At 44.0% G+C, this 25,248-nt stretch overlaps 1 protein-coding gene across 4 annotated transcripts in view; it reads left to right on the top strand.

The window, feature by feature from the left end:
- PSEN1 (presenilin 1) overlaps window positions 1-25,248 on the top strand; it is an 855,645-nt gene that overhangs the window by 94,587 nt on the left and 735,810 nt on the right. For 2 of the 4 annotated variants that reach the window (XM_069638637.1, XM_069638638.1), the window contains exon 2: window positions 11,135-11,254. In XM_069638637.1, the coding sequence (XP_069494738.1) occupies window positions 11,180-11,254 (75 nt within the window). In that variant the 5' untranslated portion in view covers window positions 11,135-11,179. Of the gene's footprint in view, window positions 1-11,134; window positions 11,264-25,248 lie in introns of all 4 variants that reach the window. The other 2 variants (XM_069638636.1, XM_069638635.1) reach the window with 1 other exon arrangement.

Genomic DNA, 25,248 nt, shown 5'->3' on the forward strand with positions numbered 1-25,248 from the left:
TGGTAGCAAGCAAGTCTGGTGGGGTCCAGCCAAAGGAGGAAGGTTGAGAAGGGACACAAAACCAGTTCAGGGAGTCACACGAGTATCCAGGCTGAGGCCAAAGAGCAAGGGAATGAGGAACTACACTTGTGTAGAAAAGACAAGGTTTGGCTCCTCCTTCATCCGGTAGTTCCCAATTTTGTTTTGGAGGGTTTTTCTGAACTCTGATGCAGAGAGTACTGGAAAGCCTATTTCCCTGGCTTTAACATGGATACATTCTGAAATGCAAAAAAGATTTGTGTAAAAAGTTTGAAAAGAGCAAGCAAAGTACTTTTTGGTTGACACATTGCTGTAAGAAATAAAGCATAGACAATTATCACTGTACACCCTCTAATGTTGCTTTCGCTATTCCAATTATTACATTTCTCAAAGCTGTCAATCTGGATCAAACCATGGCAATTCTTTAGAAATTAATATATATTAGTGTCACTTCCCCAGGAAGTGGCTCTCCGTTTATCGTTTTCCCATTTCTTTGGTAACTTCTTCACAATATACCAATTATGCAATCTCATGTTTCCCCATGCACCTTGCATTGGTAAAGGAGCCATACAAGCAAAACAAATACACAGGGTTTGAAATTGAGGGGAGCTGGGAGCTATTTAGTCCTCCTTGTAGCCTTGAAGAGCCTGGTTAGCTTTACACCATGCCTACCAGAAGCTAAATTTGGCTTCCGGGCCAACTGATGCTGATCACGTATACCTATGGGAATTTAACTATGTGCATGGTTTTGTAACAATCCCAAAAAAAAAAAAAACTTGGGACACCACTATGACATTTGAAGCATAACGTGTCATAAGTAATGGACAAAGCGATATGTTTGCATGTGGGCATATGAGTGATGGACAATAACCGGTGAATGCATGAGTCACAGTATTTGAGCTACCTTTTTCCACCCTCTGACACCGTCGTCTAGAAGCCCTATGGCTTCATAGTAATGTTGGGGAGGAGGGGTTGAGATTGTGGTGGAGACACACAGAAGCCTACAACCCATAGCATTTGGATAGAGAAAAAGCATTTATTTATTACATAGAGCATAAACCAACTTTTGTTTAACTCTAATGGCACTTACCTCTGATGCAGTTGATGCACCAGGGTTGGGATTTCATTTGGAAAAAACTGTTTCTGTGGCTCCCGCCCGCCGCCTCTTTATCCACTAAAGGGCCAGTTCCAAGCAGTGCTCAACTGCTACCTGTTGACGGGAATGCATTGTGTCCCAGTATGCTGAAATAATAGCACAAATATTAATATTACACATTTTAATACAGTACACATTCTAATCAAGTCTTATCAGACTTTGCGCTCAAAGTGCCTGCCAGTGATTTTTCAAAGCAGTCTTCTGAGAGTTCATTCATTTAATGGAGTTGTAAACCCACTAGTGGTGTGATGTCTTAACCAGGTCTGCCTTCAGCCACTTGATTTACAACGGGTGCGGCAAGCTTGCTGCCACAGCCAGTACGCACAGAGACAGGTTGTGAGGTGAATGAGTGCTATGAGCAGTGTAGTGTGGGCCAGAGCTCCAGCATTGGGCTCTTCACTTTCGTCTTGCTAGTCTCAGTTGCCAAAAGTGAACCCCCATGTGTCAATGCACTCTCACCATTCCTGCCACTGCCATTCCACTCAGTTCTTCAATCCCAACTATCTTCACGATGTACTAAAATAATTAAATGCTGCACCCACTCCCAGCAACACTAAAAGCATTCAAGCCTGTGTGTGGGTGCTGAATATTGGCTTGATTGCTTGAGCTGTTTTGCTCCACACTAGTTGCCCAGAGATGGAAGTTCGAATTGAAAAATAAGGACACTGGAAGAGTGAAGATGTTGGCGGGGAGAGGGGGAGGTATGTCTTAATTATTGTGGAAAAAGAGGCGCCCCCTACATACAAGCTATCCTGTAGGTCCACAAAGCAGTTAAAAGAAGCAACTGAACAAGTCTGGAAGTGTTAGATAAAGAAAGTAGAATATACCCTAAAGCATAACCATTTTACTCGTGCTGTTAAAATACAACATTGTGCTTTGCTGATCGAACAAACAGAGCCAGGAAAATGAGAAGCTGAAGAGACTTTCCACACTGCGGTTTGATCAATCACCGCCACCAGCTTTTCAGAGGCGCTGGGCATTCAGTGGAATGGACCTGGGTGTAAAATGGCACCATCAATGTGCAACTGCATTCATGTGCCTTAACGTTCAGGCCATTTTCATACAAAAAACTTGCAAAGACTAAAGCAAACCTGCTGAAGAGAAGACTTGCAGCATTGCATTTGCACCGGTGATAACTTTCTGCAATCTGTCCCCAGACGGATAAAATTGACTTATAAATCTGAGTTTTTGGGCACAAACTACAAGCTGTACATTGCAACAGCTGGTTATAAACATACAGCGCAAGTCTCTCAGCTAAAAGCCCCAGAAGTACCCTCCTCGATGTCCTCTGTAGTCGCTGCAGCAGCCCCGGCCGAGTCCCTGAACCAAACTTCCATTGCTCACAGCGCCCCCATCTTGGTGGCGATTCAGACCCAAATACAGAAATCTATTGATTCATACATGAAGCTCTTACCAAATAAGTCCCCACAGATGGTAAGGCATGAACAGTGTGATATTCCTTACCCAACAATCTCGGGTTGCCAGGTCGAGGTTCAATTCTTACAATCTAATACCTTACAAGGTCCACAAGCTCATGGCCACTCGGCTCAGAGTTTAGTAGCCACTGATGCCCCCATAAAAGATGATTGCTCCACAAATAACTTACAGGATGAAATTAGAGCCTCAATTGAGTCGTATCTGATACAGAACTCCAGCACTAATTTACAGACAAAGCCTGCGCAACCGCTGCAGGCTTCCATCCCCGTTCCTGTTTCTAACCTGGCCCCAGTTTCTCGACAAGAGCTACGGGAAGAAATCAAAGCATCTTTTGAAGCCCTTATTCAGCAATCAAATGAGACTAATCGATATAAAATGACAGAAAAAGGGTTTCCCCTCACTCAAGCCCCTATTACAGGGGCCACAATTAACTACTGCCACTTACCAAGAAAAGAGGGCCCGATCCCCCAGCATGGTTACCAATGCCATCAAGGGATCGATCTGCTCAGACCAAGGCAAAACAAGAGCTATCTCATCATAGTTTCATAATCAAATGTCGAGATACACCATTCAAGTCCTATGATCTGAACCGGTCTAGTATTCTCAATATCTGTGCAGAAATTCCTGCTCTATCAGCTATCTCATCACTGGATATTGAGCAGATCGAGTTTATAAATCATACTGATTTGTCTGTAGCGCGATTATATATTCGATCATCCTTGGTGGCCGAGACTTTGTGGCAGGCCAGAATGGTTTTGTTTGACTTAGGGTTTAGTCTAACACAAGAAACCCTGCCCGGTCCTACCACACTACAGGGCCACAGGTCTCGAATTTTTACATCAGCTTGTAATAGTGCCCCCCACCAAGAGCTAGCGGATCAGATCAGGTCTGCATAACTATGCCTACATTTTGAGTGTGATTTCCTGGAACACACGAGGGCACAACCACCTCAATTCTATGACGGTTGGGGATCTGGTTGATATTGATGTTGTTGCCCTCCAGGAAACCTGGCTCGTGCTGCCACAGATTTGGGACTCCCATACTATACTGTTTACACCAGCAGAAAAGGTGCCCTTGGTAGACCCAAAGGTGGGCTCATAATAGAAGTGAAAAAGAAATGTGGCCTGGAATTGACCATTTGTAAGTCTCCATCTTTATCATTTCAAGTGGTAAAACTGTCTAACATCTATAAAGAAATAGCAATTGTCAATATCTACTGGTGCACTAATACGTTGAAATCAGAGGACTTTTTCAATCAATTTGTGGAAATATTAGATGCATTGGCCCTTGAGGTCGGTCTAATGTATATTTTAATACTGGGCGATCTCCATTTGCATCTTATTACAAAGGGGGACTTTGCCCTAACGGGAGATGAAATGATATGGTCTTCAATCATGGCTGAGCGCAACTTCCTGATGTTAAATGGAAACGTGAGGGGCGATTGCCCCGCCCAGGCCACCTGGCAAAGAGGTCCCAGCATGCCATAATAGACTATATTTACATTAATGCAAAAGCTTTTAATTGTGTCCAAAAGTTGGAGGTTATCCACACAGATTTAAGTGATTGTCACAAACTAAAATTGTCATTGCAGATTGGTCAAACCCAAATGATACAATGGTCGAACACAAATATAACCGATGCTGTAGTGAATAATGGGAGAAACAGATTGTCTTGGGATAGAGAGAAATTAAGAAATCTAGATTATAATTTAAAGAACATGTATCAGAGCCATGATCTCTTGGTTAAAGATTATACAACTGCCATGCAGATGTTTACACGAGTGGTAATGGGCTGATTAAACAACGACACGCTCATGCCTATGATTCGGAAATTAAATATCGAAAAGCTGATTTAAAACAAGAAATTCGACAATTACTGAAGTCAAATAAAATTGACATTGCTGAAAAAATCATATCAGCTAAGCAAAGATATAAAAAATGGCTCAGAACAAGAAGAGCCGAGCTTTATGAACAGGAGGGGGCATCCATGCTTAAACAACTGGTATCGAAATCAACAGCTGGTGTATGGGCCCTGCTTAATCATACTTCCGATAAACCCCAACTCGTAGCCCAGATCAACTCGATATCATCTGAGACATGGCAGATGTATTTTCAAAAATGATATCGCTCTCCCTTTTCTGACATGCAATTTTGTCTCCATTCGATCACAGCATCAAGAGAATTTACATTTGATATTGATGATATCAAACTTTGCATTACAAAACTGAGTTCCTCTCGTGCAGTAGGTCCTGATAGACTGCATAATGTTATGTTAAAAATACATATTAATGAATGGGCGGGTATTCTCCATCATATCTTTAATCAAGTATTGAAATCTGGCTTCATTCCAAGACCTGGAAAAAATCCATCATTCTTCTGATCTTTAAAAAAGGTAATCGTGAGAATCCCAGGTCCTGTAGGCCAATAGCGCTACTGGACTGCCCAGGTAAATTATTTGCTAGGCTGCTCTTAAAAAAATGTAATACTTGGTTACAGGACAGCAACCTTCGAGATTCATTTCAAACAGGGTTTTTGCAAGGCATAGGTACTGGAGTAAATATCATCACTCTATCAAGCCTCATTCAGAGAGCCTATCAACGGAAACAGCCCCTGTATCTCGCTTTTATTGATTTTCAAATGGCTTTTGATGCTGTTCCAAGAGAGCTTCTGTAGAAACTGGCTGATGCTAATTGCCCATGGAATATTCTGAAATGGATAATCCAATTGCACACTAACACCTCAATCCAGGTCAGACTAACTAACGGCGGTCTATTAACATCTCCGATTGCAACTGCTAGAGGTTTAAAGCAAGGTTGCTTATTAGCTTCAGCCTTATTCAATTTCTTTGTTTCCGACATTAATAAAGCTTTGCTAAATTGATATCTGACTCTCCGAAAATCATGGGGGTTCATATACAATGGTTATTGTATGCCGATGACATGATACTAATGTCACATACCCCTAAAGGCTTGCAACATCTATTAGGTGCCCTGGACGTATACACCAAAGCAAACGGCATAACAATCAATATTGCAAAGACAAACCTCATTCAATTTGGTACCAGGAAACAAATTCTTGCCAAGCTATATTGGCCTCTTCAAAATTGTAAGATCACTGTTACCAATGTTTATGTGTACCAGGGTATAATCATTTCCAACCTGTGTGCTCCTGACCAGTACAACAAAAAAGGGTTCCATAAACTACAAATGTGCATCTCGCAAGCCTGTATCATCAGAGCGAGATACTGTAAATTTTCTCATACCGATTCTCACTTATTTCAAACGAAAAGTGGTGCCTGTTATTCTCTATGGCGCAGAGACCCAGCTGATAATGTCATATTCTTACTGAGCCCTTAGGGAAGGTCGATTCTGGAGGCAAGTTTTAAATTTGCCAATCTCACAACCTCTACCACTTTTAAGATATGAGTTGGGCCTAATTTCCATCTACGCAGTCTACAAATGGTACTTGTGCGCATTGTATCGCAAATGCCTTCTGAATAAAACTACAACAGGGATTACTAACATCATTTCCACATACCTAATGAGTTCTATGGATACTTTAAAAATTCAATCAATTCTAGAAAAAGCCCAGATAGATTCAACCTTGTTAATGGATAATTCAAACAAAGCGAAACTAAAAATCTGGGAAGCTGACTGGATCCATACACGTCGTGCTTGTGCCAACTATAAAAACTTCGAGGCTTATCCATTTGAACTGAAGCGTTACAACACTGTGGCTGATTATATGGTGAGGTCCCCAAGCTCTAGCCATCGAAATGGCTTTATGAGATTTAGGCTAAACATGTGGTTGACAGACGACGTGCTGAACAGATGGAGTAATGTTGACATTCCTCTGCCTTGTCGGTTTTGCAAGCAACAGGCAGAAACCCTGTACAGAATGCGATAAATTGTTACTAATACGTTGTGTTCACTTTAAGCCTTTATTTACGGACCAACAGGTCTTGACCCCAAAAGATTTATGGGACCTATTATTCCATACCAAAAGATTATTTGCATCACCTGAAAATACCAAAGTATGCAGTGCCAAAATGATGATTACTTTGAGTGTGTTGTAATCCCTGTTGAAACTTTTAAATGAGCTATGTCTTATTTTATATGTGAAGATTTAATCATTTTATTTATGTATCTCTTTGTAATTTGGTATGTTTTTAAGTTGAAAGGTCTCGAATTTCTGTTCGCGACCAAAGCAACTATAAATAAAAAAATAAATAAATAAACATACATGTTTTAAGATGAGCTCACAGATTATCTTAATTTGGGCAGTAATTTAAGCATTTTCGGCAGTTGCTTGTTACATACAGGGGAATTCTTGTGAAAATGGCATGCATTTAAAGCAGTGGGTCATTTTGTCAAGGTCGCTGTGGATTTCGCGGCAACGTTTTCTCTGATGGGCAGTATTTCACCACAAGTAGTAATTACCACTCAAAGTTCCTTCTGCCCTTAGTTTGCGATCACAAATTCAAAACACTGCAAAATGAGCAAGTACGTCCATTCCATCATTCATCACAAATGTTAAGTGACCTCGTTAAAATTAATCTTTATTTGTTGCCACTTTACTTGGTAATGAAATGCATATTTCGCTGTTCAGATTTACTGAAGATTAAAGCCGGCGTGTTTCTCATTTAGAGCAAAACGGGTTGTGAACACCAGTCTATTATGAACGAAGGGCGTATGCGATATATCACCGTATGGGAGAGCTCGGAATATCTTGAAATTGCGAGGAAATAATGGATCAGTAAAATATAGATTGGCAGCCATTAACTGAAACGATTCCTTCTTAATAACGTGCGCGTGATTTACAGGCTGAGCAGCCATTCCTTTCTATATAACCCAGAGCCCAGCGGCAGGGAAAGCAGACTTTACTTTTCCCTGCGAATGTTGCATAGAGAAGGACCGCGCGTTAATCATTCAGCCACATAACAAAACTAGTACTCGAAGGTATGAATCAAAACGTCGCTGGATTGGGAGTTGGTTCAACGGCCAGGCTCTGAACTACTGTCCCAGCCCGGGAAGGCAAACACTCAAGCTTTGAAATAAATGCCTTGATAACTGAATCCTTTACTTTCGCGGAGTGCGCAGTGCTACAGATTGCCCAAAACAAACCAACTCCCATCGAAATCCAGCAAAAAGAAAGAGCACAGACTTAAAACGCTGTGGTTAGGTGTCAAAAGTTAAACATTTAACAGTATTGCATAACTATAGAACACAGAGTGTGTATACTCAGCAAATTTAACCCCACTCTCCTCAGAAACCCTTTGTTATGAGCACAGTTAAATTAAATTTTCTTTATTAGTCAAACAATGACTAAATGTACGTCCATATTATTACCACAAAATACATTTTGTTGTGTGTCTTGAAAGCACATTTGCAAACCCCATGGAGATTAAATACAAAAGAGGTAGCAGGCGTGCCACTCTAGAATGAACATGGCATGATAACCTGTTTAGTGGTTTTTACCCACTCCGCAGCCATCCCCTTTTGCTCACTGTAATTTTCACAAAGGAGGAATATCCATTTGGATATCAGTCTTTGTCCCACCCACAAGGGCAGTCCAGCACCGAAATGCCTGGCAAACTCCCTTTGAACAAGAGTACCAACAACAACCCCATAGACGTGTTTCAGCCTTGTTGGGCCTCATCGGTGAGGTGGAGCTGTGCCTCTCTGAGCACACTGAGCAAGGGGTCCACGTCTGGGTTCCCCCAGATAACTTAGGGTGGCCAACCCCAAGTTCCTTGAAAAAACACAAAAAAAGATAGCAGGCACTCCTCTCTAGAATGAACATGGCATGATAACCTGTTCAGTGGTTTTTACTTGGGGATTGGGCTTATGTTACTCTGCCTTCTAGTACTTGTAGCTGTCCAGTGAAAATGGGGAGGAGGATGGGATGGGGCAACTAAAATTATGCCTTTTTTCTTTTTCGTGTTACACATATTTCTATAAGGAAATGTTTGTCAGCGTGGTTTATCATGTGATTTGCTTACATTTTAAGTCATCTCCATTAAAACCCAGACATGTCCACAAACTGTAGCTGGGAAGATATGTGGTTAAGTACTTCATTTGCAAGACTGGACTCCAATCCTGATTTCACCACTTCCCTAAAGTGTCTTATTAAATTCTGAGACGATAATAGTCTCCAGAGGCATAGTAAGTGCATAATATACATTTAACAGTTGAGACACTGCAAATAGGCCTGTTGGTGATTCTGCAGTTTTACCAGTGCAATTAAGGGGAGAAGACAAGGGAGAACAGACGGAGGATCTTCAGGCACATTGCATTTGGATTGTGCAAGTGCAATGGGTAAATCGGCAGCTATTAACCCATGGCTGTATTTTTCTCTCTATTATGATGTATGCACCCCACAGGTGCCCCTCCAGACTATTTTCCACTCTAAGCAAAGGGTCCTCCAACCATCATGTTGAATTAGGCCCCCATACCTCTTCAGCAGGCCTGACTATAAGACTGGCCTACATTGTGCATCCAGTTTGGACATGTTTTCTCACTGTGATATAGCATTTTTAAAGGTAAAGCCACCCCCCCCCGCTCCTCCCTTCCATCGTGGCCCTGTGCCTGCCAGAAGCAGGGGCCAGCCATGAGCCCCACCTGGTAAGCATATTATTTCTTTTTTGCTTGGTTTACTTACATCTGCACAAGAAATGTAAATTATTTAAGAGTACCATGCATAGTACATATTGTTTGGTGTAGAGACAGAAGGCTATTCAGGCATGGTTTGCTGCCAATGATCCAAATGTCACAAGGCCTAGCCGGACCGTTGTTATCTTTCTCCCTTGTCCCCCATGCCCCCCTTTTATTTTGTCTTGAGGTGCCTTGAAACACCATTTGTTGTGTAGGGGACTTGCAAAGTATCCAATAAATAAAAGAAAGAAATAAAATAGTAATTCGGGGTACATTTTCTTTTTTCCCAGAGGTAACAGAACAGACAAACAGCCGGGGGTGGTATACAGAGGAGGGGTACAGCTGTACCGGGTGGCAGGCAGGAGCAAGGCAGCCACCGTCCAGCAAGTCAGGTGGCACATTGGGAGATGGGATGGCCGAGGTGTTAGCCATTTCGTCTACCCATTGATGCAAATTGGTATACACTGAATGTTAGCGAATAGGCATTATTTACTGGAGAAATTAGTTAAGTGCAGTTGGACTTATAATTTGCACCAATAAAATGCAAAATAAATAAAACCTAAACTCTGCGAAATGTTTAACCAGATTGAAATGCTAAATAACTGCAACCAAAGTTGAAACTAGTTTGGCATTTTTTACAACATTTAAATGCAGTAAAAATGTGTGCCTATGTTACTGGATTGTTTTTACAGAAATACAAGTTGGGACAAAAATCCAAAATAAATCCTCCACTTTAAGACCAAACAATTCTTGCTTGTCAAAAAATCCAAAATAAATTCTGTGAAAATGTGTGCCTGGCAATTAGTGTTAGTGGATTGTTTTTACTGAGAAAAAAGTCAGTAAAATTCAAAAATAAATCCTCCAACCCAAGACAAATAAATCCTTGCTTGGAAAAATCCCTAAACAATGAAAATAAATGCTAACAAAATCTGCAGATTGAAAACCAGCCACAAGCAATCCCAAAAGTGGATTTCTTTTTTACTAGGGAAGGCCAACAAGTAAGCAAACGGTACTTGTGACTAATTCCAAACATGTCCTCATAATAACAAACAGGAAAGACCAGGGATGTGGATTGTCCCCCGGGCGTTATAAAAGGGCTTAGGTACTTCACATTGCCTGTGAAAGTAGATTACTAGAGTATATTGAAGAGCTGAAAGGAAGAGGTCCAGTACATGATGGTTTTTCCAAATAGTATTTTTTGGTGTATTTGAGTGTGAGGGTTAGAACAGATTTTGGACACAGGACGGTGAGTTCCATTTTGACATCCCGACGACTGTCTTATTAGTTGGTTTTGTTGAGGCAGGACAATCCCTCAGAGTTAGGGATAGTGAGGCCTTTTTCCCCCACCCCTTTTATCAAGGCCACCTTATTGGCTTGCTGGCTAGCTCCCCCCATCAGGGTGCTAATGTGCTTTAATCATCTACTTTTCTAGGCAGATTGTCATTAGGCAGATTCTTATTATCCCTTATTCTCTTCACTCATTGCATCAACACCCCTTGCTATGCCTCAGTTGGAATTGGAGTGTCTCGATTACTCACAGCCACTGCTCACATTTTCTTATTTTTAAAATTAAATGCTGCTGTCTAATTTGTGAATGTTTATAGTCTATACAAAGCAACAAATATAAACATTTTAATTAATAAGATATGAACATATGAATATTATTCCCCGTCTTAATAAAGCATCCCTTAATCAACATGAACACCCACTCCTTCCTTAAGACGTCAATTGCGGTTGTTCAGTTAGGGTGAATTCCCTTTTCCTTGTAGTGTGTGTTTGGGATATGGCCATGCTTGAGTGCCATTACTTACCACTAAATAGAAGTTGCTGACACACATACTTAAAATAATTTACTTTTCTTTTTCTTTCAGCAAACTATTCTGAAAGGGGGAATTTTTGCTAAGCAGTTTACCTCGATGACAGAATTGTCAGCCTCCTTACCTCAGTTCCAGCAAGGACAGCTGACGGAGGACACTCATCCGGCTAACAGAGTACGTAAGGTGCTGCTTCAAGAATGAAACTAAACAGCTTGTCCAAATCTGATGTTGTTTTCATATGTTTCTTGTTTGTTGTCATTTGTGGGGTTGAAATATATGCACAAATGCATTTTCTTGTATTGCTCTTTTGGGCTGAGTGTATAGATAAAGTCTGGGTAGAGCAGATGCATAATAAGCAAGTGGGAGTAGTCCACGCCACAAAGGCAAATTGGGAAATTCAGTGCAATTGAGTTGTACTTTCAGGTGGTTTGAAAACTTGGTGTGTAGATCTTCAGTATAGTTTGGCAATCGTTGGGAGCTCACTCTTCCATGGGACCAAGGCGGTGCAGCCATAGTACAATAGTCCCCCTGGGGGTGGTGCACAGGGGGAGGATCACATAGGAGAGGAAGCCTGTTGGGGAGAATTCTAAGACATTTTCTAATGCCCTTCTACCTTAGAAACCCCCAGCACTGGAGCTGGACTCAAGGACTTTTTAATTTTGAACCTGGCGAGAGTGAGACATTTTCCCACTCTCTCATTTGAACTCTGTGTTTTTGGTTTTGTTTTGGAGTCTGACAAATTCCATAGGCATCATCTTTACATTGACACACAGCACCTTCAGTGCAGTGGGACAGGGAAGTCTTAGATTTCCCGAAGGTTTAAATACCTTCTCTTGGTGAAACTGTTTCCAAGAGCAGTGAAGTGAAAATGACTTTCTAGACCCAGTACACACTGTCTTACAATAGGGTGCTGGAGGGGTTACTTAGTATCCTCTGTCTAGTTTCTCATGTAACATGTTTGTTACCCTTTCTACAATTAATGGCTGGTGGCAGTGGTTTACTGTTTCCTACCATTGTGTGTTTCTACCGCGGGCTGCAATTGCAGCTGCAGTAAAGCACCCATGGGTGCCCATTTTGTCAAAATGGCCACGTTCTTCTGCTTTATTTTTTTGCCGTTTCTTGTTGGAAAGGTCCTTCATGAGATTTACTCTGCGTGCCAAACCCGGTTTGGTCCCTTTTTTCATATTGTCTTTGGTGGGATTCACGAGTGAAGCCTGCCTCTGACTCCAGCGTGTCTTTCAGGGGCAGGAAGTGAGGGAGGTGCCCAAAACTCCCTGTGCTTAGTCTCCTTGGTTACAGGAATGCACCCAAGGGTGATTGGCTGGAGGGCTGTCCTCGGAGGACAGCCACCCTGCTGTGTGATTAACAGCTAGGCTGCAAATTAATGTGAGAAACCTGCATAAAAGGCGAAGCCTTTTGCTTGGAAGGCAGAGTCGACCACTGGACGAAGGAATCCGAAGAAGAACTTGGAAGAGATGCCTGCTGCGACTCCTGGAATGTTGGTTTGCCCGGTGAAGCCCTGCTGCTGTGCTGAAGCTCTGAATTCACCTTGACTAGAGAAGACCTGCAAAGGACGACTTCTCCCCTTGGGTTGGTAAGACCAATCGACCCCAAGACGCGGTCTTCTGGAAATCCTCTCGCAGCTGGCTGTACTTCCATTGCTGCTGCAGGAGCTGAAGTGCCAGGGAGAGGAACCCCAGAATCGAGCTAGTGTCTAAGTCGGACCCGAGCTCCAGGAAGATCCTCAGGACTCCCAAGAAGCAGGATTGACCAAGCCTGAGCCACCTCAACAGAGTGTTGGACCCCAGATGCGAGGAAAGTCCATAGTGGTATCTGAAAAACGTGGTGGTGCTATATGCGGGAGCTGCAAGGAGCTCAAACAGCGAAGTGCTGCTGATCTGAAGTTTGCCCATTGCTGCCGCCGACCTGCAATTTGTAGTGCAAGAGTCCCCAGGCATCCTCCCTCTTGTCCCCACGACTGAGGCCCAGGAACAACAGGATCTGCAGACCTACACAGGAACAGAAGCCAGCTGGAACCAATTTCTTCTAACCAAAGGTACTGTGAAACTAAGAGGACTTACCTCTTGTTGTGTAGCCTTGCCTGTTCTCAGTTGAGACTTGTCTTGGTTGCTTTTGCAGAGTTTTCTTGCAGCTTTGCCCCTCAAGTCTCTCAGCATGTGGCCCTATAGTGATTCTTTATTTCTACAAAGACTTCTAAAACATTGTGCAGGACTTTTACTTAACTGCAAGAAGTGCTTCAGTTCACCTAGACTTGTGCTCAATTAGCATTGGGGGCCTGTCATGATCTCTGCTTCCAAAAGGTCCGGGTTTTCCCAACTCCCTTGGAAGCAGATCCATAACCCAGGTTCCGAGTGCCAACCAGTCCCAATTGGGACCTTTTGGACCCAGTCCTGGCGCCAGTGGCACCAGGCTCATAAATATGCCCAGTCCCAGCGCTGGAAGCGCCGGGCTCATAATGCTTGGGTGGACTTACCTGCAGCAGACCATGCTGCTTACTTGCCTGCCAGTTGAGCCTCTGATCCTCTTCTGTTTGGAACTACTTTTCCTGTTGGGTGGGGCAGGAGCCACTCCCTAGATTCAGAACACTGGAACTCTTCTGGAAAGCAGGAACTCTTTTCTTACCTAGGCGTGGCTGTGGAAGGAGACACCTAAGCACTACAGGAGGCTATTTAAACCACACCCGATGGATGAATCTTGCTTTGCGTTATTCTGCATCCTCTGCAGCAGAACGCTCATCGTGTCTTCTGCATCTGATCCTGGGCCTAAGGACAAAGGCTTACCATCCTGAATCCAGTCTTCAGCAACACCTATAAAGACAAGAAAGAACAGGTTAGCATTACGGTCTTCAGTGACAGCTCTTCACTTACCTGGTCCATCGGCTGTCACCAGCGCCTCGCGCTGCATTCCGGCATCTGAAAGACAAAGGCTTACCTACTCTTCGTGCGCTCCGGAGGTCTTCACTCTGCATTCCGGCATCTGAAAGACAAAAGCTTACCAACTCTTCGCCCGCTCCGGAGGCCTTCGGCGCTGCATCCCGCATCTGAAAGACAAAACAAGGTGCGTTTAAAGACATTGGGGAACTTTAATACTCACGTGCCATTACTCCTTTCCACATCTAACCCAGTGGGTATTCCGGCACCCTGCAGCCGCTCCGAACTTGTACCTGCAAAATAAAAAGACAGTTAGAGCGCATCGTGAAGCAGGCAACAAGCGCTTACTTACGTGCTTCCAGGCGCTTCTATTCATCACACGGGCTCCATCTTCAACTCACTTCAGCCCGGCATCCGCCATCGCCGGAACCCTGCAAAACAAGAAACATCATTACTAAAGACTTTAAAGACATTAGAATTACTTGAAACTTACCGTTCGTGCAGTACACGACGGACAGCAGTCCTCTGAAGTCAAGAGGCCTGCTCCCCTTATCCAGTGAAGAAACTGGTTACAGCACCCTCCCCCGAGGCAGATGGAGAGCACGGCGTTCACTTACCTAAGACATCTTACCCTTCAAGTCAGGCATACAGTGCACAGAGGTCCAGCCCAAAGAGCCAGCCGTGTGTTACACATCACCTTTGCAGATACGGTATACGCCCAGTCAAGACCGGCGCCTCTACGGGAATCAGGTGAGCGTTACAGGGCCATGGCTTCCTGAAAGACTATTCTTACCTCTGACTTTGTGTTTTACCTTTCCTCCAGGAAAGGGTTAATGTACCTTGCATTGGAGGGTTAAGGTACTTACCTGCTTCAGAATATTTGATTAACCTTTGTTTTATTCCCAAACCATTTTCTTTGACACCAACCCAGTATTGCTCTAAACGTACCAGTGATATATTAATGTCCACAGTGTCCTAATTTGTTTAAGTTACCTCAGGGTGTTGGAACCATTTGTGTGGCATCCCAAATGGGTACTTGCTGATTTAGAGAAAATAAGAGTGTATTTTGAAGTGTAGTTGTGTGTTGCTAATATATTGCTCCCTTCTAAAGAAGGCTTATTGAACTGACTGTTAAATGAATAATTGTTTAATGAAGAAACCTTGAGTGTAAGAGTTTATTTGAATACTTGTCACTGTGAATCTCTGTGTAAAAACCCTACTGCTCACATTGACCCCTCTTGAGTTAAGCCTGACTGCTCAGCCACTCTACCAACCTGTGTAGTACTGACTTATACCAAAGGTTGGGTTCCTTTTGCCAGGCGGTCAAGGTTGCTGTAGTCTCCCAAAGGGTACTGCACACAATCTTGCCTAACAAAGCCCTTTATGGGACGACCATCCCCTGAGAATGTGGTATACCTCCTCTTTTACACCTTCCCTCTTTTACACCCTCCCTCCCTCCTTCCCAAGCCAGAATATGCTTCCCTCTTTCCAACCAGTGTCAATATCTTCAGTATGTTAGACCTGACTAAGTCACCAGAGAACACCATTTTGCTTCCCATATAGTTGCAGTGCAAGTACTGTAAAGATGATGACCAGGAGTGTGAAGATCACTTTGGAGTAAACAGTCTAGTCTCTCATGGCACTTGATTGGTCAAAGGCAATACTGAATGATATATTTATAACACGCTTAATACCCAGAGGTTTCTAAGCGCAGACCCAGGGATCAAACATGTGTTTCTCCGTGTCGTCTTGCTTCCAAGGCGAGCAAGTTGCCCCTAAGCTATCTTCCCGAGACCATAGCAGAAGGAAACCAACATGGAGAGAGCCATCCTACTCTGAGGAAATCTGGGAGACGCTGAGCCAGCGAACAGGGAAACGTCCCACGAGACACCTGCACAGAGGTGAAATGGGAGCACAAAGGTAGTCCTGGATGAAGGAACTATGCCGATCGCTGGCCGAGAAACCTTCTGGCGTCCTAAAGTCTGGGCAGCTGCTGGAGACAAAAACTGCAGACCGAGAAGGAAGCGGTGACCGATCTAGCAACCGTTAACAAGAGGAGATACCCAACGCAGCTGGAGACAGAGACCACAGCCCGAGAGTGAGCACCCACACGCTACCGGAGCCTCAGCGGAGCACCACCAATCAGAAGACGCAAACAACACAAACAAGTAAGTGGGCAGACCAGGAATCTGGGAACAACTACAGAGCACAAGGAAAGAGGGACTGGGACCCTGAGAGTAACAAGAGAGAACCAACCAGGCAAGTGACATTGCTAGTCTGGGACCCACACAAACATGAGAGCCAGAGAATAGGAGGATCTCAGACCCTGAAAGCAAGAGAGACAGACAAGAAGAAACCAACCAAGTTGGTATAATACATCCTTGCAAGTCTGGGACTTGCACCCTTATGAAGGTCTAAGAATAAGGTGAAGCTCTTTCAAGAAGGTATGGGACCCGGGACCCAAGTAGATAATAGGAAGACATTAACGGAGACTATCGGTTTTTTCCTGGGGTGTGTTTGGCAGGAGAGCGAACGAGACATAAACCCTCCATGAACAAAGAAGGTGTTCACGGGAAAGCTGGAAACATTTGTTGTACATCTTAGCGAAAGCTTGGAAAGTCCAGGAAAATGGAGACAAGTCCCCTGGCCGACTGAATACAATGCTTTCTTTTGTGTTTGCAAAGTAAAGGAAACCACATAAGGTGGAGACAAGCTCATAACTTGTCAAGTAGAACACAAAGGAATCCTGAGGAAAGGAGCTAATCCTTCGTCATTGGAATGTTCTATTGTGGAAAAAGAATCAAGATATTGGGAAGAATTATCATCGTAACTTTAGTTCTGAAAACAGCATCCTTGCACATGAGATTTAAATAACTAGTGTTGGGGTCCGAAGCAGGGTTTTTGGACCCAGCAATGACTATTTATTTGACATCCTGACATTTTCATTAGATTACTTTGAGGCAGGGAAACCCTCCTTTAGGGACAGAGGTCGTTTTTCCAACCCTTTTACTGGTTAATAAAAGTTTAGAACCAAAACTGTCACCTTTGGGGATCTCCAGGTGCATCTGTGTTCAGTGTCAACAGGAAGTAAGACCTGTTCTGCTCCAGAGAAATCCCTCTGCAAGGAGCTCTAGAATATGTGTTTTTAGTGGGCTGGGAGTTTCCACTCCTGTATGTGTTCTCTCCAGTCTCCGTCATTCCCCACATCATCAGGAGAATGAGGACGTTCGGGAAAGCCATGATCCTGATTGGGCCAGGACGACGTGGTACCCAGACCTTCTGGACTTGTCCATCTGCACTCAGTGATGAATCCTGCTTAGTCATCCCAAACCACAGGCTAAAGTCTCCTCCCATGTGGCTAGGGGAAGGCAGCTGCTACGTGATCCCACCCCTGGGGGTGGTATCAAGGGGGGGAAGATCACATGGGAGGAGATGGCCATGTGGGGAAGTGGTGGCTCTACTGGGAGGGCTGCCATATTCATCTTCTTATGAGGATGATTCCCATCTTTCCCAGATACCTAATGGCTTGTTATCAATGTACAAGTCCCTCCCATATAACTACTCAAAGAACAGGCTTTGGAAAACCATCTAGACGGAATAATTAAATTAAACCTCCCCTCACTGTCGGTCAAACTTTTATTTGGTGTTGACCTTCAAGTTATATAAACAATTTACAATAAAACAACCAGAGTATGATGATTAATTTAGCAGATTTCATAAACAGCTTAAAATGTCAGTACATAAAATTATCTTTTAAATCCAATATAACAATATGATACAATAGCAACACATTCATACATATCAAATGAAAAATACAAAGCTAGGTAATAATCGGGAGAGTCGATACTCGCAGCCCTGATTATTGGCTCTACATTTCCTACGAGAGTTAAACCCCCCTTGAGTGCCATGAATCTGTTACCAAGCCCTATGGATATGGATTAATCGAGCTGTTCCAAGGACCACATGTCGTTCCAGGCATTGTCTTAAGAATCTCATGGCAATGCCTACCTGTCATATGCACAGATTATTCAAGATTGGTGTGATATACCTACTTCTCAGCCCTTTGTTTTTTTTGGCAAAGCAGTAGGAAGTGGGTGACCTATTCCTACAGCAGTACCACACATTGGGCAGAGGCCACTGGTTGACCCCTGCCACCTAGAAGTAGAAATTGCTATGGGCAAAATTCCTAATCTAAAGCGTAGGTACAGTGACTTCTCAAAAGGCGGGGATATATCCTCTCGTTATCTCTTTAAACCCTGGGTGCACCACAGTTTATAAATGGGATACGCCCAAATGCATCTACCCCCAATTGATCTTGTGCTAGCGTGCAATCTCTGGACTTCAGGGGGGTTAATATCCTGCAGCTGTATTGACTGTGGATTATTCCACAATTCAAGTGCATTAATTTGAGACCAACATTTATTTCTTCGCTCTAAGAACTCTCAATATATAAAACGTCAAAACTAAGCATAAAAATACCCATTCTATTATGAACTTCAGTACCCATAATGCTCATGGTACAGGGACAAAGAAGGGCCCAGAGGCAGTGAAAATTCAGAAGGTTATTTAACGAAAGGTGCAGTCTAGTTGTAACAGACCAAGGCACCCGAGTGGGACATTTAAATCCCATAATGAGGCACAGGTGGGTGAAGGAGATGAGTAAGAAGGTGGAAAAGCTGTCATGGAAGGCGTAGCTGAAGCAGAGGCTGTCTGAGGTGAAGGAACTGCTCCAGAGAGAACGCAAGCTGATGCCGTCGCAGGGAGTGAATGCAAGCGGCATTGCAGAGGACACGCAGCAGGAAGGAGCGTGTGGAGAATGAGCCCAGCTAATGAGACATGCTCCCAATTCGGAACACACCGTGTTGGTGAAAGAGAAGTAGCGGAAGATCAACTGAGCTGTCAGAGTTCCACGAGACAGATGTGCAGCTCACCGATGGTACGTGGAAGCATGAGACAGCGGGCAGGATGCCACACGTGCACTGCAACAGCTGACCGCAAAAAGGAGCTGCCGAAGAAAGTCAGTGTGTTGGCCATGCGCAACCATTGACCCCAGAGCGCTCTGCATAATGAAATTGTTACAACCCCATAATTCTGAATACCGAACAATTAATGAAACCATGCAGAAACCCTATAATTGTGAATAATGAACAATTAAAGAAACTGAGCCGAAGTGGCAAGCGTGTAAGTTCCGTTATAGGGAACTACAATTGGGGAAAGGCTTATAACCAGCATTGCCAACAGCTTAGAGGCTGTTAAAAAACCTCAATAAAGCAACAAAGGCATAAATCCCCCCTTCAGGAGATGTAGATTGGGAAAAGCTTATCCCGCATTGCCAACAGCCAAGAGACTGTGAAACCATACAGAGGTGACAAGGGTGCAACTCTCCCTTTTTGGGATATCACCTGGAGGAAACTTGTAACCCTAATTGCCAACAGTTAAGAAACTGTCAAATAGTTACGAGACATTGAGAATAATCAAGTTCTCAGTTTGGGAAAAACTGGAACACACTTTACCAAGAGTCAAGAAACTATAAGAAAAGGCAGTTATTGTTCAGCCCTCCTTCCAAGAAACATTAGTGTGAAGAATCTTGGAATCAATGTTGCTGTCCTGTTTGATTGTAATTGTAGGAGTTGTCTTCCTGCAGGTGCAAGGGACCAGAAATGTGACACAGACAACTTTGTAAAGTGTTTTTAACTCCTGCCATTTTATTATATAAAACAAGTAAAATAAAGGCCTCACTATCCCTATGTTAATGTGGATTTCCCTGCCTATTGGACACTAAAAGAGAATACTCCAACCAAGGGATCCCTATCTATCCCTCACACTAATGCAACAATCGACACAAAAAGGTATGATATGGCAACTTAGTTCAACAAATGTAGACAACATATTAACTGATTTACAGGGAATTAATGTCTCTTGTCATGGACCGGGCAAACTCCCCTTCCCCAGATCCAAACAAAGGTGTTTTTCACATTTCAAAGGAAAACCAAGGAAATCCAGCCGTAACACACAGTTCTGTTGTTTCAGTGAGGTAACTTGTCAAAGTCAAAAGCTTTCACTTCTCCTGGAATAAGAACTCCTTCACATCTTGGGCAACAACAAATGGTGTGGTCAGAATAGTCTACTTCAAATCTACTTCAAATTTGACAATCAACAGTTTGATCAGAATGGCTTGCTTCGCCAATAGTTCCACTCTTTAGCACTTGCTCCTTCTACTACCTGGTGTAATCTTTCACCATGTCTCTTTGGGGCAATCCCCTCTGACCCTAAGGGTCTACTCGCCTGCCCGTCTACCGAAACAGATGAGTGCTTCAATGATAACTTTCTCAGATGAATGATAACAACTTCAATCGCCTTCTTTAACATAAGCAGTTTAACAGCTTCCAAGGGATAGCACATTTATATCCCTTCTGTGTTAATATCGAAAATAATGTTCAGGATCAAGCCGCCTCCTGCTTCTATCGTGGCTGTAGCAATGTGAATCTACATGAACCAGAATGATGGGTATCCCCGAACCCTAATGGCAACCTTTACAACCTTGGGGCTTCTCACTATTCCCCTCTGGTGTTTGGCATTCTTTATTGGACTGATATTGCCAGGCTCTCAAGGTCTCTTGGCGTGGGTACTGGTGGTACATTTGGGATTCTAATACAGTATCCCCACCCACTCGCACTTGGTGGGGGGGAGGGGGGGAGGCTATTTCTTAGTGGGAAAACCATTTTAAAGCCCCTCTGCAGTGACTAATGTTATGAACCATATGTGAAATTGAGTTTTACTTGCACTACGTGCTTTTAACTACGTGTTTTATTCCTGTGATACTTATATTGTGTTAAATTGCTATGAGGACGCCGTCTCACGGCTTATCCCGTTTCTCTTACGGGGGCGTGACCTAGCCTTGGTCTCATTCCGGTCGGCTGATGAATGTGCCAGATTGTTCGCCGGCGCATCGGTCGGCTGCTCTGGCAGCACACCGAAGGCGCGCTTAAGGCAACCCCGACTGTGCCCGATCGTGCTAAGAGCGGGCTGGAAGGGCTTTACGCATTTTTCCCGATCTGATCTTCTTGCCGTGGCTCCTCTCAGCACTCATGTTCCTGTTGGGTGGTTTGACTTTCCTGCACCCGGTTTATTGTTTGATGCCCAACTGCCACCTTTACAATCTTTGGAAGCATTTGATTGAAGACTACTGCTCCTTAACACACATTCCCTGCCAGCCCATGTGGCTAATATCTAGCAGTTACTATCTGACCGTCAGCCTGATTTACTTTTTCAGAACAGAAACATGGTTGCAGGAGTCCTCAGCTCCTGCTTTGACTCGAGCCATGCCAGATGATTTTGTTACTATCCATGTTGACCGCCCCACTTCGCAAATGGGAGGCAGGGTGGCAGTGATTTTCAAAAAACACCCTAAAGGTTTCTAAATTGGATTTTCCCCATGCCCTGGCAACGGACGCCTTACTGCTTTGTTGTGTTCTATCTCCTTTTATATGCCACTTTTTGCTCATCTTACTTAGCCTCTTCTTTGATAGCATGGTTGATTTAGGTCTTACTCAACTCGTCTTAGAACCTACTCACAAGTGTGGTAACATTCCTGACTTGGTTCTGGCCACCAAAGGCCTATTGACCACTTTTTCTGTTGAGACAGTACTCTGGTCTGACCACTATTTGGTGTCTTGTCTCCCTAAGGGGGTTCAAATGCAACAAAAGACTGTGCCTTTGAAAAGATGGCAATGGTGCTGGCGTTTAGTTGACCAATCTTATCTCGACGGTCATAAGTAAAGGTGGTGAGGCTTCTGCAACCACTTTATTAGGGCTCTCCCAATCGCTGCGTGCTGCAGCAGATCTAGTAGCCCCTTTACAGCTTATCCAGCCTCGCAGACTTCCTTCAGAACTCTGGTTCTCAGAGAATCTTAAGTCACTACGTCTCACTAAGAGGCAGGCGGAAGGCAAGTGGCGGATGGCTTATGACCCAAGTCTTAGATTGTTATACATGATGTGCAGCAGCATATTCCGCAGCTATTTTGGCAGCAAAAAAAGCTTTTTTTGCTCAGAAAATTGAATCTTTGATTTGTCAACCCAAATCGGTTTTTTTCGATGGTGAAATCTTTCATCTGCAGCTAGATTGACCCCCTCAGCTAGCCCCACTCAAGATATTTGTGATTTGTCACAATCTTATTTCAAAAATTGAGACGATACGTACCAATATTGCGAGGGCTACAACAACTGTACCTAATACTGTGATTGAAACACATGGTTTCATGAGCCAGACAACCTTAGATGGCTGGTCCTCCTTTCCGTTCTTTACAGAGTGAGTTATCAACCGCTATCCAGCACTAAGTCTGAGGCCATTTCAGATGCTGTTCCCCTTTCCGCCATGAAGGACATCTCCCTGAACTGTTGTTTGAGATTACGGTTGCACTTTATAACTCGTGCCAGACGGGCATTATCCTGTCTGAACTTAATGCTGCCACAGTGATTCCTTTACTTAAGAAAACTTTGCTTGATCCTCTAGTGCCTTTGAACTATCATCCTATCTCATTACTACCGTTTCTTATGAAACTTCTTGAGTCGCTATTCTCTCCCATGCTGTCGTCCTATATGGAATCGACAGGGCTTTTTGATCCTGTCCAATCTGGATTTAGGCCTGGTCGGGGGACAGCGTCTGTCCTGGTCTAAGTTTCTGATGACATGGCCAGGCTGGTTGATGTAGGAGGGGTTGGGGCCCTGTTTTTATTACATCTGTCAGTAGCATTTGACACCGTGGACCACCCAATCCTGCTTGACCGCCTGGTTTACCTCATTCCTGGCTGAGAGAACCCAGACTCTTTCACTTTCTCCTTTTTTGTCCATGTTTTTTTCTCTTCTTTATGGTGTCCCCCAAGGCTCTGCCTTGTCTCCTATTCTCTTCAACATTTACATCTGGCCTCTTGTGTCTCTCATGCGATCGTGTGTGTCTCATGCGGTCCTTCGGCGTCCGGTGCCATTCATATGCCGACAACACTCACATCCTGAACCGTTTAGATCTTGATCGGGCTGAGTTGTCGTCGTTCCTACGGCGGTGCCTGGCCTCCGTGGGGGATTGGATGAACCACAACTGGTTGAAGTTGAATGGAGACAAGACTATGGTGCTGGTGGTGGGTTCTCCTCCTGATCCTTCACTCTGGGACCCTTCCTTTTGCCCTTCTTTGGGTCCCTTCCTTTTGCCCTTCTTTGGGTCCCTTCCTTTTGGCCTTCTTTGGGTCCCTTCCTTTTGGCCTTCTTTGGGTCCCTTCCTTTTGGCCTTCTTTGGGTCCCTTCCTTTTGGCCTTCTTTGGGTCCCTTCCTGTCCCAGCCGATAAAGTGACGATTTTGGGTGCAATAGTCTCTGCCTCACTTTGCATGGAGTAACAAATCGCTGCTGTCTGCAAAGCGGGCACTTACATCTCCAGAATTTTGAGGAAGGTACTCCCGCTGATGCCTTCTCATTTACATCCTCCTGTAGTTGCTGCCCTTGTGCTTAGTCGCTTAGACTATTGCAACTCCCGATATTTGTCTTAACCAATGGGCTTAATACAGCGGCTTCAACGCCTTCAACATGTGGCTGCTCGGGTCACCAGTGGCTCCCCATATGGGGCCCATATATCACCTGTGCTGCGTTCTCTGCACTGGTTGCCGGTTACTAAGCGCATTGCCTTTAAGGCCCTTTGCTTTGTACACTGTGCCCTGCTTGACCAAGGTGCTGAATATCCCTGCGACAAGTTGTCCTGTTATCTTCCCACACGGCCTTTACGTTCTGCTGCCGCTGGTGGTCTTGTCGTTCCCTCTTTTCGCCGCTCATGCATTGGTGGGCGAGCTTTCTCGGTCGCTTCAGCTCGACTATGGAATAGCCTCCTGCTGATCCTGAGCCAGTCTTTAAATATCTTTACTTTCAGAAAGGCAATGAAAACTTATTTGTTTCAGGATTGCGATTGTAGTCAATTCTGCTGTCTCTCCTTTCAGCGTCATGATGCCCTCGGTTGAACGAGCATTTAATAAGTTAACATAGCATAACTTCTCAACCTTGTTTGGTTTAATGTCAACCCTTTTTTCAAGTCTGCAACAGTTCAGTATTCGTAAGGTGTATTCATTTGCCTTCTGAAAGGTGTAATGGTTCGGTATTCGCAAGCGTTATTAGCTTTTTGTAACTGTTCAGTATTTGTAATGCTTATTAGCTTCTCTTTGTTAACCACAGTTCGGTATTGGTATTGTTGCATAGACTGCCCGTCACTCGCTCGCGTGGGCTCGCCCTGGAGTCACTCGCATGGCTTAGACTCGCTGAGTAAGTCGCTTCCTGGTGCGGTTGTCCATGAATTTACCAGATTTAAAAAACCCAATGGAGAAATGACCGAATTGTTTTTGTTGAAAAAACAAAATTCCTACTTGCTGTTTGCATATAAAAATAAATAATTCTTGGGGAACCCCACACCTATATTTTAACAAAAATTTAATTTTTTGATTCCGTCATTTCTACGGATACTTCCTGGTGCTTGTCTCTGCATTCGCAGGACTGCTGCACTTATGTCTCCCTCCGACCAGGCGCACCTTCTCCCTTCTGTCCCTGCCACCTCAGCCACGTTGGTTTGGAGTTGCCCTGACTCATGAGTCTCCGATGCAACCCTGCCATCTGGGACCTCTCGACTGCTCACACTAGGCCTACCTTCGGCTGCGACAGCGCTGCACGACGGAGTCTAATTGGCTAAGCGTTTCTTCCACACTCTTCCCCTGCACAACCACTGCAGTTTAGGATGATGGAGGCATGGACCCTATCTGGACTTGAAGCGTTCCTGGCATCTTCCAGCTTCTCTACGCTTCTCTCCTACAGCATACATGGCCCGCACTTCTTCTGCGTCTTCTTTCTCTACTACCTGCACCTGAGGGGGCCTTTTATGCCTCCCTTTCTCCCCCGGTGTAGGCCATTCCTGTCAATTAGCTGACTACTGCTATGTCTTTGTTCCTCTGTATCCCTCTTCCCCACCTCATTACTGAGGGAATTATGGGACTTGAAGTCCTGAATGAGTTGGTTTTCCTTAGTTTTTCTACATTGTGAATTTTGATTTTAACTTTGTACAACATTTAGCAAAGGGTTATTATCTGAGCCGATCATAAGGCAGGTTTGAGAAAAGGAACACCGTTCTTTACTTTTAAGACTTCCCTTATTATACAACTTCCTCTTATTAGGTTTTTTGGAACTAGGGTGACAATAGAATTATGATGGCAACAAGCCATTACATACTGCGGTAGTGGTTGAATGTCCTCTCA

Source organism: Ambystoma mexicanum, chromosome 14, assembly GCF_040938575.1.
Source record: "Ambystoma mexicanum isolate Mex_15411 chromosome 14, UKY_AmexF1_1, whole genome shotgun sequence".
NCBI classification, from domain to species: domain Eukaryota; kingdom Metazoa; phylum Chordata; class Amphibia; order Caudata; family Ambystomatidae; genus Ambystoma; species Ambystoma mexicanum.